The sequence below is a fragment of the Aphis gossypii genome, chromosome 1 (genome assembly GCF_020184175.1).
Source record: "Aphis gossypii isolate Hap1 chromosome 1, ASM2018417v2, whole genome shotgun sequence".
NCBI lineage: Eukaryota > Metazoa > Arthropoda > Insecta > Hemiptera > Aphididae > Aphis > Aphis gossypii.
Window position 1 is genome coordinate 22616848 of NC_065530.1, and position 19197 is coordinate 22636044.

At 26.1% G+C, this 19197-nt stretch overlaps 1 protein-coding gene across 2 annotated transcripts in view; it reads left to right on the forward strand.

Annotated features, from left to right (window-relative positions):
- The first annotated feature begins 992 nt into the window (after positions 1-992).
- The window catches only part of LOC114129154 (atrial natriuretic peptide receptor 1), a 273402-nt gene continuing 255197 nt past the window's right edge, over positions 993-19197 (forward strand). Inside the window, exons 1-2 of one of the 2 annotated variants that reach the window (XM_050210999.1) lie at positions 993-1111; positions 1194-1413. In XM_050210999.1, the coding sequence (XP_050066956.1) occupies positions 1284-1413 (130 nt within the window). In that variant the 5' untranslated portion in view covers positions 993-1111; positions 1194-1283. Of the gene's footprint in view, positions 1112-1193; positions 1414-4018; positions 4858-19197 lie in introns of those variants that run through there. The other variant, XM_027993800.2, reaches the window with a different exon arrangement.

Sequence of the window (19197 nt, forward strand, 5' to 3'; positions counted from 1 at the left end):
AATTATGGAATTTAATTATAAGTAAAGAGAACTAATTTCAAATATAATCCTATAAAACACTGTTTTATGTAAATGTATTTTCATTTAACACTGTTGATAAAAAAGTAACGTAGATATCATTTTTAGTTTGTTAACTATAAATCAAGATTTATGTTTTTAAAATAATTTTTTTTTTTTTAAATAGTCTTTTATTATAATTAACTGTATTTATAAGTTGGTATACACAATATGACAGCTGTGTAAACTTTAAATAATTTTAATGAATTTGAAGTACTTAAACTTTCTATTCATCTAAATAAATAAAATAATTATTTAAATAAAAGATTTCATAGCTATTTACTTGTTAAAATATTATATATTTATGTGAGATTGTGAGATCATAAAGTATAATACTGTTAATGATAATCTGTAAACACTGAATTGAATTGTTCTAATAACTTCAAGTGGTTACTATATTTACCGGACAACATAAAATATTTGCAGCAAAAATATTTTAAAATAATACATATTAATTTAAATAAATGATTTATGATATACGTACATGCAAATGTAATTTAGGTATATATGAGTATATATATTAATTGGTAGTTATTTATAATAAATCATATAATTTTAAAATGAGTAACAATCATTTAATAATAAAAAAACTATTTAATTTTATATTTTTTCTAGAAACGTTATAATTTATTAGAACAAATAATTAGCTTAAAATTGTTACTAAAATTAAATTATCTCAATCAATTTAACTCTCACAGCAGTTTATAAGTCTTTGTTGTGGAATAAAAACTATTCTTCTTATTTACACAAAATAAATGTCTTGTTGATTTTATAGTATTTTGTAATGACTTATTATACTATAATAGCTTAAATAATTTAAAAACCATTTAGACTTTTTAAACGATTTTTAAGTTCAATTTTTTTCAATTTTGTTTTTAGATCTTGTTGCCAGAATGATCAAGTTTTGGAATGCACCTTTGCTTACAACAGGTGGTTTTACAAATGATTTTTCATTGGACAAACGAGATCCGAAAAGCAAATATTTCCTATTAGTACGCACAGGCACGTTAGATTTCCAGGATATAGCGGATGTGGTGGTCAGCGTTTTAAACAGGTAGTCACTACCGGTGTGGTGCAACCTCCAGTGGTGAACGTAACAACTAACAACACGGGAGTTATATGAACGTTTTTGAAAGGGTTTTTTCAGATATTCGTGGAAAAATGTATTACTCATTTATGACATTGACGGCTATTGGAAAGTGTCTGGAAAGCAGTCTTGTGGATTGATGACAAAGACTTTGGTGGAAATGTTCAAAGGAAATGCAAGTATAAGGTACAATGCATTCGATTTGGCGAAAAACCCTCAGAACAACTTGACAGAGAACTTACGCAACGAGGTTGGTTCTAAACACACAAGTAAGCATTGCATATGTTTTATAATATATAAGTTATACCTACTAGTAATGCCAATTTTGAAAATGCTGTTATTAAGAAATTTCATAAAACTACGTTAAGGGGTAGGTAAGTAGGCGGATAGGCGTTTTCTAAAAAGTTACATGAAGCATTTTAAACTGCACGTAAGTGCTTGCGTTACATCCTGTTTGGAACGAATAAATATGCACCAAATTGTATGCGTTATGATGAATCTAGTGCCACGCCTAGTATCTTGCATAATAATAATAATAAATACTATTATAATATTATAATATACCTACCTATAAATACATATTTCACCACAGTTTAAATAATAAAAGAATATGTAAATTGTTGTAACACTTTTGTAATTTCTTACAAACTTTGTTGTATAAACTTCTATCCATGTTTTATTTTAAGAATGTTGCTTTTTTGTTTAATATAAATTAACATCTTGAAAAATATTACTAAACGTTTATTTTAATTTCGAAACTACCAAGTTTTTATATTATAATGCTATCAAATTGAACAAAACATTGAAAAAGTTATACACCAATATTTATTTAATGTTGTAAACATACTTTTAGTATCATTATTAACTAGAGTCATATTTGCTTATACTTCACTATAATACATCCCATAACAATAATTTTAGAAAATTTTTTGAATTACCTGCTGTATTTGAACAACCATCGTGCGAGTAATGTATATTTTTATGTTCTAAGCACTTTTGAGCAGGGAGATTTCTAAACTTAATATGTGAATATCCCGTTTATACTCATTTTTTTCCTGTGTAATACGAAATAACAGTGATTTTTAAAAACCATTATGTATGTTAACAGCACTTTTTGACAGAGAGATTGTAAAAATTTAAACAGGTATGTACAACCCTCCGACCTCCGTATCATCTATTTTTCTGTGTAATACAAAGTCTAAATTAAATCCTAACAATTCAGCTACAGTTTCATAAGTATATGCATAATTATAAATTGAAGAATCAGAATCTCTTATAGGTGTAACTACTTATTGTTTATTAATTTATGGTGTGATTGTAGATATAATCTAACATTTTTAGTATAGAAGTAAGCAAACTTATGTAAATAATTTAGAGCTAGTTAAAAATATTAAACAAAACAACAGATATTAATACATTTCTTAAATTAAATTTAATTGTGTTCAATGATCATTTTTAATTTGAAACAATTATTAAAAAAAAAAATAATTTTTGTAAAAAAAAAAATGTGTTTATAATAATATAGGAATTATTATGATTTTGTATTACACGGAAAAGTAGATGACGCTGAAGGGTGTGTATATCACGTTATACTTTTACGAGCTCCTTGCTACACAATGTTCAAAACATACAAATATACAAGAGGAAATATTAATGAAAACTGCAATTAATATTATTTTATTAAGTTCAACGTTTTTCATTTTTTTTTTGTATACTTTTTAAGTTTTATTTTAATGTTATTTTACTACATTCAGTATTTTAAGTACTTACATTTTAAGGTTATTACAGGTTTGATGTACCTTTAAGATTCATTAACTATTTTTCATCATCATTTATAATAGTAACTACCTATTATATTATTAAAGCTACTGTTTTAAAGATCTGTATGTACAGTGGACCTCTATGTGCTTTATAATTACAAAACTGCTTAAATTGCACGCTACAAAAATGGCAAGGATCATTCTCTAGATCATTCTTATAAATTTAAACGATCCAAAAGTTAAAATAGGTCACAAGTACTTAGAATTATGACGGTCATAATTACTTTGTCGGATAAGTGTGAAAGTTAAAAAAAAAGAATAATTAGGTGACAATATAACGTAAATTATATTAACGAGAATTAAGTACTTATTATACTTAGGAATTTGAATTATTTTATTACACTGAAATATGAAGTATCATGTTAATTATATGCACTTTAAAATAGGGGTTTTTTTTTTTTTGAAGAATTTATGCTCAATAATTGTTTCTATACTAAATTATTAAATAGGTATACCTCTCTCCTATCATAAGATAAAAAATGAGAAAAAAATATAAAGCATCAGATTTGGCCAAAATCTATATTTCAACATCTCTCAGCCTCACTCAAACATGTAATTAAAACACGAGAAAAAAATTGTGTGTGCTTGTATATAAAATACAATTTTGTATTTAAGAGGGCATACCGCACTGCGTCGAATTAAATTTGTATCCCGCCTATTTGATATTTTGAATTCGGAACAAATGAATTCGTTGATACGTAAAACCACTATAATATCATTTTCCACAGCCCTGTCTACGGCATGAGCCTACCTATTTTTTTTACCTAAGTTACCTATTATATTTGGTTCTTCTTTAATGACGTAACCTGCTATTAAGTACTACACAGATTATATCAGAACGTTATGTATAATAGTACCTAAATTGTAACGTGTAACGGATTTTTTGGTGGCGGCAGCGGCGGTGGTGGCTTGTCGGTGGTATATTATATGATAATAATAATAATATTGTATATACTGTTGTCGCGGCGGATCAACAGGTTTGAGAGGAAAACCGTCGAGGTAGTCGAGAGAGCGTAAAAATAGGGAGGGGAAAGGGGGAATGGGGGGAAAAAAAAAATGAAAATAAAAATTAAACGAAACGCGCGCGCGATGTCGCCGACGCCGACACCGCCGCCAACAGCTGTCGGTAGCGGTAGTGAGGGGATATTAAACCGCGCGCACGCCGACGAAGAGACCTGATCGTCGTGTGGTCCGGACGTGCCGCAGCCGACAGAGCCAGTGCGTCGTGTTCGCTTCGCCGTCTCCGTCCGTTCGCGTTTTCAACTCGCCTCGTCGCTATAATATACGCGTATTTAGACGTTGGGCGTCTACCCGTCGTTGTTATTCTTATATTGTTATTATCGTCGACATCGTCGTGTACCCCCAAAGTCCGTCTGGCCGTCGTTGACTCGTTGTGCGTTTATAAATAATTTTTTTTTTTGTTTTCGTATAAATTCATTTTTCGATCGCTGTTCGCCCGCGAGTACTCGAGTTTTTACGAAATAGCGGCCGTCCGCTACTGCTAAACGACGGCCAGTCCCGTTCGCTGGTCGTCCGTTTCAAACGTGTTCGAAGGGAAGGAAGAAACAGTAAAAACGATATTGTTCTCCGCCTAAACTCGTTTTTTCGCCCAGACGCGGCGTGTGCGGATCACCGTGTGCCGTCGTAATAAAATACAATTTATTGTAGTGACGTCCGCATATTTAGGTTTTAAAAAAAATTAAAAATTAAAGATTTAACTGCCGTCGGCTAAAGGCTTATACCTCGAGAACAATCGCCATCACTCGGACATGTCCTGCTGAACAACGTGATCATCAGTTATCCTGGGCCGTGCGCCTGCTGCTTCCGAGGCTGACACGCAACATTATAGCTGCCACCACCGTCACTACCACAAAACGCCGCTGACGCATAGAGGTAAGACATCGGTAATATTATATTATTTTATTTTATTTTTACTACCGAATTGAGAGATACCATACCTAATATTATTAATTATTATTGTTATATATATATATATAGTATATATATACACACAATACACACACACACACACACACACACAAATGATATAATGTTGTTTGTTAAATATTACTATATCTTTGATTGAGAATAAAGGAATATTATTATTTACTCATCCATTGTACGTAAAATGTATATGCCTATAATAAATCGCTGTATCGTCAAATAATTAATGGCGTAAGCAGACATTATTAAAAATAACTACCTACGTAAATATTACGAGTGATAATCATCGAAGTAAATAGCGTTAGTTATAATTTACAATTACTTTCAAAGCATCAAACTTTTTTACTTTTTTTTCATTATCTCAGTGTTTAATAGTATTATAATTTTGGCGCGATCCCAAGTCAATTTGCGCTAGTGAAATTTTGAGTGCACTTAATTATGACATTTATTCTTTGTCACCAAAATCATTTAGTTACACCTATATTGTAGATATATTTATTCTAATATGCCGTTTTGTAATGGTTTTCTTTTTTGTACTTTTATTCTGTAGTTATAATTCTTAGTTATTTGATATTTTGATATAGGATATGAATCCTTACAGAAAACAAATAGAACTTTGATGAGTCTGAAAATATTAATTGCCACAAAGCAAAAAAATGTTTATAAATTATATTAGATAGTATACGAAAAAAAAAAAATAATAATAAACAATGAATTTACACATTAAAAGATTTTTCATCAACATATTATTTTTATAAGTATTTATATTTCATTGATAATCAATCTATTTAAAACAAAATCACAATAAATTTGAATAAAAAATTATTTTGTAATTATGCAGTTAGTTGTTTTAAGGCATAAAATATATTATTATCTGCAAGTTATTAAGTTAAAATTATTAAAAAGTGATTAAAAAATAATTAATAAATTATAGGTAATAGAATTCTAATATTAATATTTAAATAATGTGTTGTACTTAACTATGTTATACCCAGTTTAATTAAAATATTTTTAGTAAACGTCTTATTAAATACTATATTTAATAGTAATAATTCATTGATAAAAATTATAGGAAATAGGTATATTAAATACTTGTACAGTAAGTTGTACTTTCAAATATAACAATAAAAGATAAACAATTTATAAATTAAATAGAATAATTTAGCCTTTTACAATAGGTATTATTATTATCTATTTTAATGATATGATATTGAATAAATGCCTTTTAAATTTTAATAGGATATTGTCGCATTTAAATCATATAAATATCTATTTAATTGAGAAACATGTAAACTATTTAGTCACAATAAAACATTAATGGAAAATTCATAATTCATATAATTTTAACTATTGTATAATATATATATACATAATATATATTTAATAAATTATATATTATATACTATATTATGTCATCGGAAATATAATGAAACATTTTATATACAAAGACTAAGATTCATATTTTAGCATTCTATAAACGTGTATTGCGTATATTTATTTTTAAAAAAAATGCATATTAGGATGCAACTGAACTGTATATAATTATATATTGAACAATGGATATTATTATTTTTATTGTTATTTGTTACACAAAATAAATATATAGGTACATCAGCAAGTATATAGTATATTATTAGTCAATCCTTTTTGTTAATATTTTGCAATAACCAATAAAATACCATTGATATGTCATGACACTTTTTTATCTTACAAATGTATTTGAATAATCAACATTATACCATATGAAAATATTGTTGACAGTTGTAGACCGATTGTTCGTCTGAATATTGTTAGTTAAGTGGGAAATGTCAAATATATTGGACATTTTGGATTTAGATTTTATGTTTACGACTTTTGTTTAGGATTGCGGCTGAACATTTTTATCTAGTCGGTCACCCAGTTTTATTACCAATATGTTTATAGGTAATATCGAATACATAATATTTTCTGTATGAAAATGGCTTCGGTTTTTGAATCAAATAAATATATTTTATTTTTATCATTTCTTTTACGAGATTTTGAAATATTTTATCGAGCAGAATAGTTTACAACCAAAGTGTTGTTTTAAATGAATTTTTTTTCATACATTTTAAAAATAAAGTAAGTTTCAAAAATATTGTAATATGAGTTTGTACATTTTTTTTTACTAAACCCTGTGAAATTGTCTATGAAATAGTACAGTTTATGGTTGTTTAAAGTTTTTAAGTGAAATTTTCTACGTCATTTTATTAACCATTGTTAGAAATGAATTGCTTGGAATTAATAATTTATTTAAATATTCTGTTTGGTATTAAAGAAAAATTTAGTTGATCTTATTTTGTCTATCTATATTTGTTAACTTTAAAATTATATTATTTATTAAAAATTTATTTAACTGTTTATATACCTATAATATATTAGATATATCCAAATCGAATAATCAAAAAAATTAATCTCTTTACTTATATTAATTTAATAATTAATTTGATAAGTCAATAAATTAATTATTTTGGGTATCTATATTAAATTTAAATATTTTTAGGTTAAATGCTATAAGTTATAGGTAATTAATTTAAAGTTAGATTGTAATAACCTAAAATATTTATTCATATTATTCAATATTTATTTTAATCGTTTTTAAATTATAAACGTTTTAATAAAAAACTACATATTTAAATTCTGATTTTTGGAATTTTTACATATTCTTAAAAACTGTATTTTATAGTTTCCGAGAATTTTTGTGCTACTTAAAAATGTATTATGATAAAATTTTTTAAATGAGCCAACTATTTTTCGTTATAAATTATTTAGTGTGTGATGTACCTATTTTAAATTTAAACGAATTATTAAAAAATGTTTATTATGCTAATCCTTAAGGATAATAGTATTTAAAAATGGTTTCATAAAAATATAAAACACATCTGTCATATTGTAACAAGTTTTATTATATTTGCATCTCTTTTACAAATAATAAACGTTGATAGATTAATAATAATTGTTAAAATTTTCTTATCATCATAACACCCATATCATCAAAATCTATTTTCATGGATCTATTATTCTTAATACATCAAGTTAAGTGACGCAATAACTTCATGTTGAAATGTTATTTTTGTTACATAAATATTTTCAAAAAAATTATTTCATAAAAATGTACAGTAAAAAAGAAGTGGGGAATGTTCATTTGAAAGTTAAAGTTTTATCTCTACAGTACACTCCTTAAATGGGTAGTGTAAAAAAAGCTCAAGAATTTGAAAATATAGTTTTTAATTAACCTTGAACATTTTTAAAATCTGTATTATTGAAGAATAAGGAGGTAACTTGGGGGGTGAGAGTGATTGGTAAATCACCTGTAGAGTATAAAAGGAGCTTGGGTCCGAAGAAACTTTTAAACTTTTCTTCGTTAATATTCTAAACTTTTCTACTCCTATATTTAATAACAAATATTTTTTGAAAAAAAAAATATCTATTGAGATGATCAGTACTTCAATAATTGTGGTCTAACTTTTATAATTTATTCATTACAAGCAATACAATTATTTGAAAGTTTGTACTACTTAATAGGTATATTTATAACTCACGTACAATTTTAAAAATCATTATGACGTTAAAGTTGGTTATGATTACATTTATATTTAACAGTTTTTAAGAGTTATTTGACCTATTGTAATAAAAAAATATTTTAATCATGAATATTCTAATATTGTTTTTAGTAAGTTTAGTATTGTGTATGTAGTTTTCTTAATTTATTTAAATAGTTTTTTCAATGTTTTTAGGTTAGTATGCTTTCTAAGATAAGTTTATTCACTTTACATTAATTGATAATAATAAGTATAAAAATGATTGTGCGTTTGATGGTACTCGCTAATCTCTAAAACTACTTATCCAATTGCCATCGAATTTTGCTCATATATTGAAACCTGGGGAGTGTTTATAACTTATTTTAAACCTATACATGTTGCTTATAGGGTTGTTTACTTAGAAATTTTGTTTTGATTCACGAAAATTAAATATTTAAATATAAGGTCATCAAAATGTGCAAAAAATATAAAATACTTTTATATAATACAATAGTTGCCTTTCGCTTATTGGACTCACGGTTAATTTTAACGAAAATTTCAGTAATTGTAAAAATATCAGAAAAATATAAAAAGTACTTTTAATCACGTTTGAAAATCTACCAAGTGCTAAATCCAATTCACTATAGGAGGATTGTTCATCTCGTTTAAAATACTTCACAAAGTGAGGCCATTGACTTCGATTTACCAATAAACTGAACTAGCAACGTATTTTATACATATTTGTTCATTTTTACAGTGGGAAAAATTGGCTTATATTAGCTATGATAATTATAAAATGTAATTTAATAACTCAAAAAACGTTTTTAGCATAGCACTTCATTATTACCTATTTATCAGTTTTATTATACTTAATGGTATTTATTAATGCAACGTTTTTAGTGTTATTGGCTAATTATACATACATTTATATAAAACATTTTTGTTTTTTTTTTTATTCGTAATACATATGGATAATTCATCGTTTAATAGTTACCCATAGATAAATATTATAATTTATAGCAATATAATAGATATACTGATGGTACTGGTTGTATTCATTAAGAAAGTTTCATTGTTCACCCTTACGCATGGATTGCGTATTAATTGCTACATTATTTTGTAAATTGTTTTTATTTCTTATACAGTTTTAAAGTTAGTAACCATATTATTAAGTATATACATTTTGTTCTCAATTCAATGGAAATACTGTTAAACATAAATTACTTAATACTATACTATATAAAAACACAGACCAAATTATTTTGAATATGAATATGTGGCGCATACAATTTACAGCATAATGCGACTGGATTCTCAATAATTTATTCTTAGTATTGTGATTTTATAATAAATTTTTATAATCCAAATAAAGCACTTTATTCGTTACAAATTTTGGTCACAGGCTTAGCAATTTTACTTATCGAAACGATTTAAATATTTTTAATACAAATTTAGTATACCTATAATGCAACATAGGGTTGTTTAATGTGGATGTATCATTAGTTCGTACAGATACATTTTAAATATGTTTTTAGTGGACAACTGACCAATTAAAGTGAATTAATTTTCAATGACTACCTAATGACTTTCAATGTTAATAAATATTTAAATATTAACTAAAATACGTATAAATCTTAAATTTTATATTGTTGGAATAATGTAATTATACAAGAAACTTCAATGCAAAATAATTAAGTAATGAATTAATTTAATTTACAAGTTTAAAGCACATATTTCACAATTTAATCAGTGACAAAAATGTGCACTGTTCTCAGCTTAAAATCCATTTTACATGTAGACTGTCTTCGATCATAATTTTGTAGTATTAGTAGCTAATATATTATTTTCAGTAATAGTTTAGGTACATTGAATACGTCGGTAGTATAAAAGTACACTGCAGGTTGCTCATGGTTATCGACTAACGTGAAACCTGACGTGTACTTACTTGGAAAGGAATCAAAAGTTTTAGACCTCAAGAAATCTGGACGTAAGGATAACCTTTCTAGAAAAGTCATAATAATCTGGATTACATGTAAGGTTTCAAAACTATATTGATCATATTCTAGTAGGTACATTATTCTAAAATATATATATTGTAATAATGAGATCTTAAAAATGTATTAACTATTTAGTTAGGTAGTTCATTATTATAGTAATAAGTAAAGAAAGTTCGTTTATATAAAGTATAGATGCTTGTACATTAATTAATAATTATTTATAAGAATTTATTCAATTTTATATGATTTATTTTGATACAATTTTCTTTTTTTTCTAAGTTGAAAAATTTGAAGAAAATGTTTTAATGTTTTAAATAATAATAATTTTAGATTACTATAAAATAATTATCTTTCAGTTATAAATCAAATTAAATCAATTAAATCTAACAAATTATTTAAAGATATCTGTAAAAATATTCTGTATCGTCATTAATCAGGCTGATGTACAGTTATCTGAACGAAGAATTCTCTACATTTTTTTAGATCACATATATCTTTATTTAATATAAAAATAATTCATGATGTTCACTGAAATTATTTGAAGTTATCTATAATACAGAAACCATACTTCCCATTAGTAAATAACTTGATAGAATTTGAACATTTTTCAATACACTCACGACTCACCCATGTATAGAATAACATAAATATAAAATATAATCAGTATATGATTCTTTTAACTGTAATTTCATTATCTAGAAAAGTATTAATATTTTCAAAAAAAAAAAAAAAAAAATGTCAATTCGATGTAGTTCTAAAATGTAAATGTTGACTATGTTTCTATATTTTTACCGTTTAATTGTAATTTTTAGTTTTAATTGTTTAAATATGATATAGGTACTAAAGTAAAATAATTTTCTTTAGACAACTATAAATAACAAGTCGGAATAATGAATGTATATTAAAAAAATTCACTGCATTTGTTTTACTGGATATTACAGTGCTTTCATTTATGAATTAAATTCAATAGTGTCAATAATGTCATCATTAACTAAATTTTGTACTCTTAAATTTCAAAAATCATAAAAGAAAAACAATATAATTAATTTTCATAATATTTTAATGTACCTACGTACTTAAATTTTTTGTTTCATAATATGAAATAAGCTATAATATAATTATCATTTGTAATAAATCTGGTATTATACATACTTGAAACAATATAAAATAGTAGTTAAAAATGATATGTTAAATTTTTTTTTAGATAAAACATTTAAATTAAAATAATTTGCTTAATGGTTTTTAATAGTTGACGTGTAATAAGACTAGTGTTTATCACAATAATAGTATAATCTAATAATAATAAAAAAAAAAATGAATAGCTGTTGTCATATTTATAGCATACAAGTTAAATTTATACTATTTACTTTAAACGATTATTATGCAAAATATTTTTATGTCTGCTGTGTGTCAGTGTGTGTCAAAATGTATCTTGTATATTATAATATATAATTCGTTATAATATTGTTATACGAACGTGTTTTAAAAAATCACAAATTCCTTGGATTATCTTGGTTTATCAAATTGTGAACAGTTTAATATTTCAAAAATTGTTTTACCATTATAATGATTTTATTAGTTATAATTAAACAATCAATGTTCGCGTATGCTACTGTGCATGCGGTAATAAATTTACATTAAAATCATTATTCAGGCGATGAACTTGAATTTATATATATTATGCTTTAGTACTGTAATATATATTATATAAATATATTAATATACATCATATTATAAATTATTAATTGAATATGACGTATAAAAATCGTTATTCAATTGGTTGTAGTACAAAAATGTATCATTTCAAACGTAGTAAGGATAACAGTCAATGAGTATTCGTATTTTGATTTTAACGTTTTTAAATTGACAATTACTATTTCTTCGTTTAAAAAATCTAACTGTTTAGTGATCAACAATAATAGGTAAACGTTTTAATACATTTTTATATTAATGGTGTATGGTTTATGTTAGTCTTAAGTTTATGTATGTGAATGTATGAAAGATAAAAAGTATGAACACATTTAAATTATTGTTGAAAGAACGATATTTCTTTAAACATTTATACATTATGATTGTTTGGGTTTGTATTGGAGTTTGTACGTCATATTTATTATAACTAACACAATTATTCTACTATAAAAGCATTAAACTTTGAAACGTTTGTTTGTTTCATACTGTGTAGGCTCATTGGCTTTTAGAAACTTTTATAGTTCAAACTATAATATGTTATTGTCTAAAAATATTTTTTTGATGGTTACATGCTAAGAAATTAAAAGTTTATGTCAATGTATTGACTATCATAATATAATATATTCCTTTTATCATTATTTTATTTTAAATCAATATTAGCAGATTTTATATTATATGTGTAATCATCAGATCATGATTATTAATTTTTTTTTATTGGAGCATCAAATTTATATATAATATTATTATTTAGTTATAAATAGGTAAATAGTCAGAACACTGAACAGCTGATCGTGAACTAAAATGTACCTACCTAAGCTGTTCGATGATATACTTACCAGACTATATAAATATATGTATATAATATACATATATGAGGCGTACACAAGTTATCGAATAGTTGAGCGTTATATTATTTAATATATACATGACGGTTTATCATAATAATTTACGAGTTCTAGTTTGCATTGTATGCAATTCGAGTTTATCGCATAATCTTAAATGAGTTTTGTTCAGTTCTTATTAAAGACTATAACACGTGCAGACTAATTATTGTTACTAAATCGAATTCAAAATTCTCAGGTGTGTGACGACACCAATATAGTGGAGGTGGCGACGTCGTTGTCGTTATCAACTTATACCGACACCGGTGTGACGGCCGCGATTATGGGTATGATAATTTTGTTGTGTTCCTATCGGAGCGTTGCGAGGTCCTGCGTAAACGGCCTGGGCGCTCGTGTAAAATAGAAAGTGCACGGCCAGACGTCGACGGTTAAGCATATAATTAACTTTGTCGTCGGACCGATATGAATTTCGGAGAAAAATAGCGTGTATATAATACATAATAATATATAATAAGTAATGCGCACGTACACAAGCACTATCGCATTTATACCGAATAACAACACAATAATAACTGTTGTAGAGTTATAGATCATCGTCGTATCGAAACGAGGTAAAAAACAATCAATTGTATTTTATTACACCTTTTTCAAATTTGTTTGGTTTTTGTTTTAAGTCATTCATTAAATTTTAGATCTATACACCTAAGTTAGATGTCAGGAATTTTTTTTTTTTTTAAGTGTGTTATACCATAGTAGTTATTAAGTAGTAAAGTATAAGATTGCTTCTAACGATTACCTTTTTTGCACACCAATTCCTCGCCACTTGCAATAACCGAGTGTGACTTACGATAGCATGTTCCGTTGTTTCGCAGAGCTTAATTGTTATTATCATGTTTTTGGATAGAAGCTATCACCGGCAGAAGGTTTTTATGCTCGTTGTTTTCGAAAAAATAAAAAATAAATACCTACTATTGTTATCTGTGGGCGTTTATTTTAGGTTTGGGCACCATACATAATACATATATGTAATATATATATATATATACCTAACCTATACACCATATATTTTTTTAATTAGGCCGGTTAAAATTATGACCCGGTTTGAGTATCTGGATTTATTATTAGTTCGTGTAAATATCGAATATTTTTTTGTATTTTTTTCATTAATAATTAAATGCGATAAAAAGTTTAAAAAACATTTTTAAAATAATAACTAATGAAAAACATTAACATGGTTAATATTATTACGATTGTTGACCTGTAAGATATTATCTCTCCCCCTTTTCACCGTTCCCCTCCATCCCACGAATTTGATCGCTGTCCGTTGCTCTTTGGCTGTCATAACCGAATATAATTTATACTGCATAATATACGATTGTCATCACAACACTATTGGGATATCACGACCATGGAATGCCGGTATTATATTATATATCTACCTACCTATATATTACCACTATTACCTAATATGCACGCTTAACCATCAGCATTATTGTATGTATGTATAGTAGACATCTAATAATGATTGTACAAATAACATAATGTTTTTAACACATTCGAGGTTAGGTTGCTTCGAACGCATGGTGTACCTATTTCGTTTTTTATAATATGATATTATTACCGTCGCACTACAATTACAATACGTTGTAAAATCGACGAGAATCTGTCAGTTGTGATTTGTGATAATAATATTATGTGTTTATTATTATTATTTATTTTTTTGATACACCGCCAAATGGGAGATGACACATACCGGGAAGCGAGACGATAACGGGTTATTAGCAAAACGCGTGAGTGTGCGTGTAAACCGCGTGGTAATAAATGGTACAATAACAATATGTACATCGGAAGTGTGGCGACTCGGTCACTCAGTTGCGGGTTCCGTTCAACGAGATTTTCGACAATTTAAATTTTTAAAGTCATTTTTTCATTTTTTAAGAGTATTTGCCTTTTTAAGAAATTTACACAAGGTTTAGGTTTTTAAAACTTTTATTTTAAGATTTGTATTTAAAAAAGTAGCTGTGTAACGTGCTAACAAAGTTTTACATAATCGAATATTTTTATTTTTTAACCTTAATATATCGTACGGGTCCGTTCGACAAAAAAATTAAAATCACGAGTAGTGATATCAAATTTAACGAGAACAAATTATTTTTCAGATTATTAAAACTTTAATGTTTACAAAATGTCTAAAAATTGTTTATTCCCGTGAAACTTTTTTTTTTTTTAAAATTTGATGATAATATTTTTTGGTTTAAAATTTACTGAAATAAAAAAAAAAAAATAAGCACATTATTTTCAATTTTCTGGGCATTTATTGAATTTTTTTAGGGCATTGCATTCCCAGTTTTAATAATAACTAATGATATTATATTATGAATATTCATGTGGGAGTGTTCACGACGACGGTCCTAGCAGCCGTTGCTGCGGGACCGTTGTGTGTTCTCTATCGCCGATACCGTAAGTAATCCCACGCGATCTCCGTGTACAAAGCGATGTAATCCTCTCGCAGCACTCTACCTAAAAGACTGAACAACATAGTGCTAGAACCCCTTTGTCCTTCTTTAGCTCTCTTAACCCCTATGTCGAGTCCATTTTCTTCGTCCGCGATTGTAAACTTCGAATGACACTATTATAGTTTAGTCGTATGTACGCCACGTCCAAAACGACCACTACACAATATTGTTTTTTTGTTGTTTTATCGGCTTTCAGTATTTCACAGATTATATTATTATTATTAAACTTGATGATTATGAGATTATAACATAATTAGGCGCGTGCACAAGGTAGTCGATAAGAAAATTAAAAATAAATACCTCTACGCCTAACGCGATAATATTAAAGAATATCAAATTGCAACAGTCACTATACCAAAAATGAATTGGTGATTAGAATAGAATAATAATTATATGCAAACTATAACCAGGAGAATGTTATTTTTGGAATTTTAAAATAATGATAGAGCGCTTAGAGAAATACACTCAAACAACTTGAATAATACATTTAGTTGGGCATAATATTTAAAGAAAAAAACGAATGCATTTTATTTTGGCACAACTTATTATTTTTCTTCCGTGTAGGTACTTCTACATGGAAGAAAATTATTAAGTGAAAAATCGAAAATCAGATATCTACATGTTAATTACAATTTACAAATGATATAATTATCGATTATTGAATATTTTCTGTTTTTAAATTTGGTGTTTCGTTTATGATTCTAGGTTTAGTGTTTTTAAAAACTAGTTAGTATTTATAAGTAATTTCATATTATTATTACACCACAATAGTGTTAGTAAGTATGTCATTGTATATTTAACAAATGATGTAGCACTTGATTTTGTTCCACATGTGTCCACTTCTACTTTAGGTCTTTAGACCATCTTTAGAACTTGGACGCTTGACGGAACGTGTATGATATTATTATTATTATTATGTAATTATCTTTATAGTCTTTGGGCCCAAATATAAGTAAATATAGACTAACTATATTAACTAAAACGCTTTTAAAAAAATAAAATGATACCAAAAAATACATAATTATACTAGATGTGACTAATATTATATGTTACTTATTTATTCTGCTAGAAATTAAAAATACATTCAAAAACCGCGTAAAACGATATTGGCCAATATTTGTCAAGTATTATAAGCCAGTATACGTAGGTATACTTAATTTTTTTAAACATATTATTTAAATTTTATTAGTTGATGAATGGTTATTTATTAAAACTATTTAAACATTGTAAATATTTTAGGATCTTTGAAAATGAAATGTTGAAGAGTACCAATATTCCCAGGTTTCAATTTCTTTTGTAATAAATTCTATGGACCGTATCAATAATTCGACAACCCTCAAGAGTATTTAAATACACAAAATCCAAACTAGAGGAAGTTTATCAACACATATTTAACTTTTGATGGACAATTTTGAATTTGTATTTTCATAATTTAAACACAGTATGATTATCATACTATTTTACATTAAAAACAATACCAAACACTTCAAATTTTCAATATTCAACTATGAATACATATATTTTTATTTTTGATAACTTTGTTTACTATCAAAGCTTATATATATATGGATAATAATTATTTTTCAAGTGTTTTTTTTTTATCTAATTTCTGCTAAAATCACTAATATTTAAAACAATTTTTTTATAGTACGCATTATCTGTATTATCTATGCATTTATATCCGTTTCAATATAATTTATGTACATGATTGTAAATACAACTATTAATAAATATTGATCTGTTATTCTTTGAACTTTATAATCAGAAGAAATCGGTAACTTCTATCTTAATTCACTATTTCAATCTGATAAATTTAATATGTGCTACTTAATATGAGCTACTTTTAGAAACTAAACTCAAGCGATTTAATTTGCAGTTGAATAACTTCGAATAATTCATTGGAGCTATTTGTTCGGTATTATTGAAAAAAAATATTGTCTGTTGTCATTCAAATATTCAATTATTCTTTTGCCATTTAAGTAAATTTTTCAATATAAATATGTAATAATTTTGCATACATTTTCTCGTTTACAAATATTTGTTGAATGAAAATGGCGAATTAATTTGTTAGTTTTGATTTTTGTGAAGACATTTTCATGTTTTGATAAACAATAAAATTATAGTAATGAAAATAAAGGTATAGGTATTTCTTTTGAATAAATTAAAATTAAATTACTCAAAATTTTAATGAAATTGAAAGTGTCATCACCGGGTGCCTTCTTTCTCCAAATGATGCATCTCATGTTCTATTTTTTTTTCTTTTAACACACATATACTTATAATGTCCATGATAATATGATACAGATTGTGTATTTTCTTCTTCTAAAAAAAAATATTTTTTTATGAATTTTTTTGGCTTTGATATATTAGATTTTTATTTGTATTTATTACATGGTAGAGTTAAATCAAAACGTGTTAATAATCGTCCGTTTAAAAATAATTGTAAAAAAGAAAAACGAATATTATTTGGAGTACTATAAAATATTATTTTAATGTTTGAAACAAGTAGCATTGTTATTTATTACATTATCAATAGTTTTAAACAGATTAATGAAATTTTATTTTAATATTTTTATTTTTAATGACATAGATAAGTATTATGTAAGATCATTTAACAATGAAGTGAATGAGAATACCAAATCTGTGAACAGTATATAATAGAAAACTTCCTGAAATTTCATTATATACATTATTTTCATTATTTTATTGTCTTTGGTAACACTGAATATAAGTACCCAAAGGTTTTGTTTTACTTAGCTGGAGGTAAAATCTTTAGAAAATAACAGATTACCTATATAAAAAACCTTGATAATGAGAAGTAGAAGCTTAATAAATTAAATAGAAACATCTTATTTAAATTGATAGAATAAAAATATAATTACTACGAGTATAATATAAATGAGAAGAATAAAAAAAAAAACGCGGAAAAAAAGAAAAATGCATTTCAATTTGTTACAGTTATTTTTGTCTACATTTCGTGAATGAAAACTACACGACAGTTGATTTAGTCGAAACAGATATATATATATTAACATTTTTACATACACAATATTAAAATAAATAAGAAATAATTAATAATAATACTATATCATAGTTCTGGTTTAATGTAATGACCTAACTGTATTATGTATTAAGTATTTGTATATTTGTTAATACTTAATAATAATCTATTAAAATAAAGCTATTAGGTTATGTAAGTTTAGGTCAGTGGTTTTCAAACTTTTATTATACACGGCACACCGTAAACTTAAAAAAATGTTCACGGCACACTGACTGTTTTTTAGATGAACAAAATTGTTTTGAATTAATTATTAATTTATTTTCTTATATCACAATTCAATGCAATCGGTAATTTATGGAAAAACCGCGGCTCACTAAGTGGATACTCGCGGCACACTGGTGTGCCGCGGCACCCAGTTTGAAAACCACTGGTTTAGGTTATACATATATTGGTCAATCGTCTCACTTCGCTCACCTTGGAGCAAGATAGTTGTGTATTATTATTTACATAAATGTTTTAAATATTATCAAATAACTATTCTAACCAGGATAATGAAAATAAAAATGTATAACTTACTTATTATACTTCATTGATTCTTAACGCGTTTTAAGAAATGAGAAAATATAAAAATACTTTTTTAAGTTTACATATAATCTGTATTACATTTTCAGTTACCTCTATATTAGGAACAACTTGAAACATTGT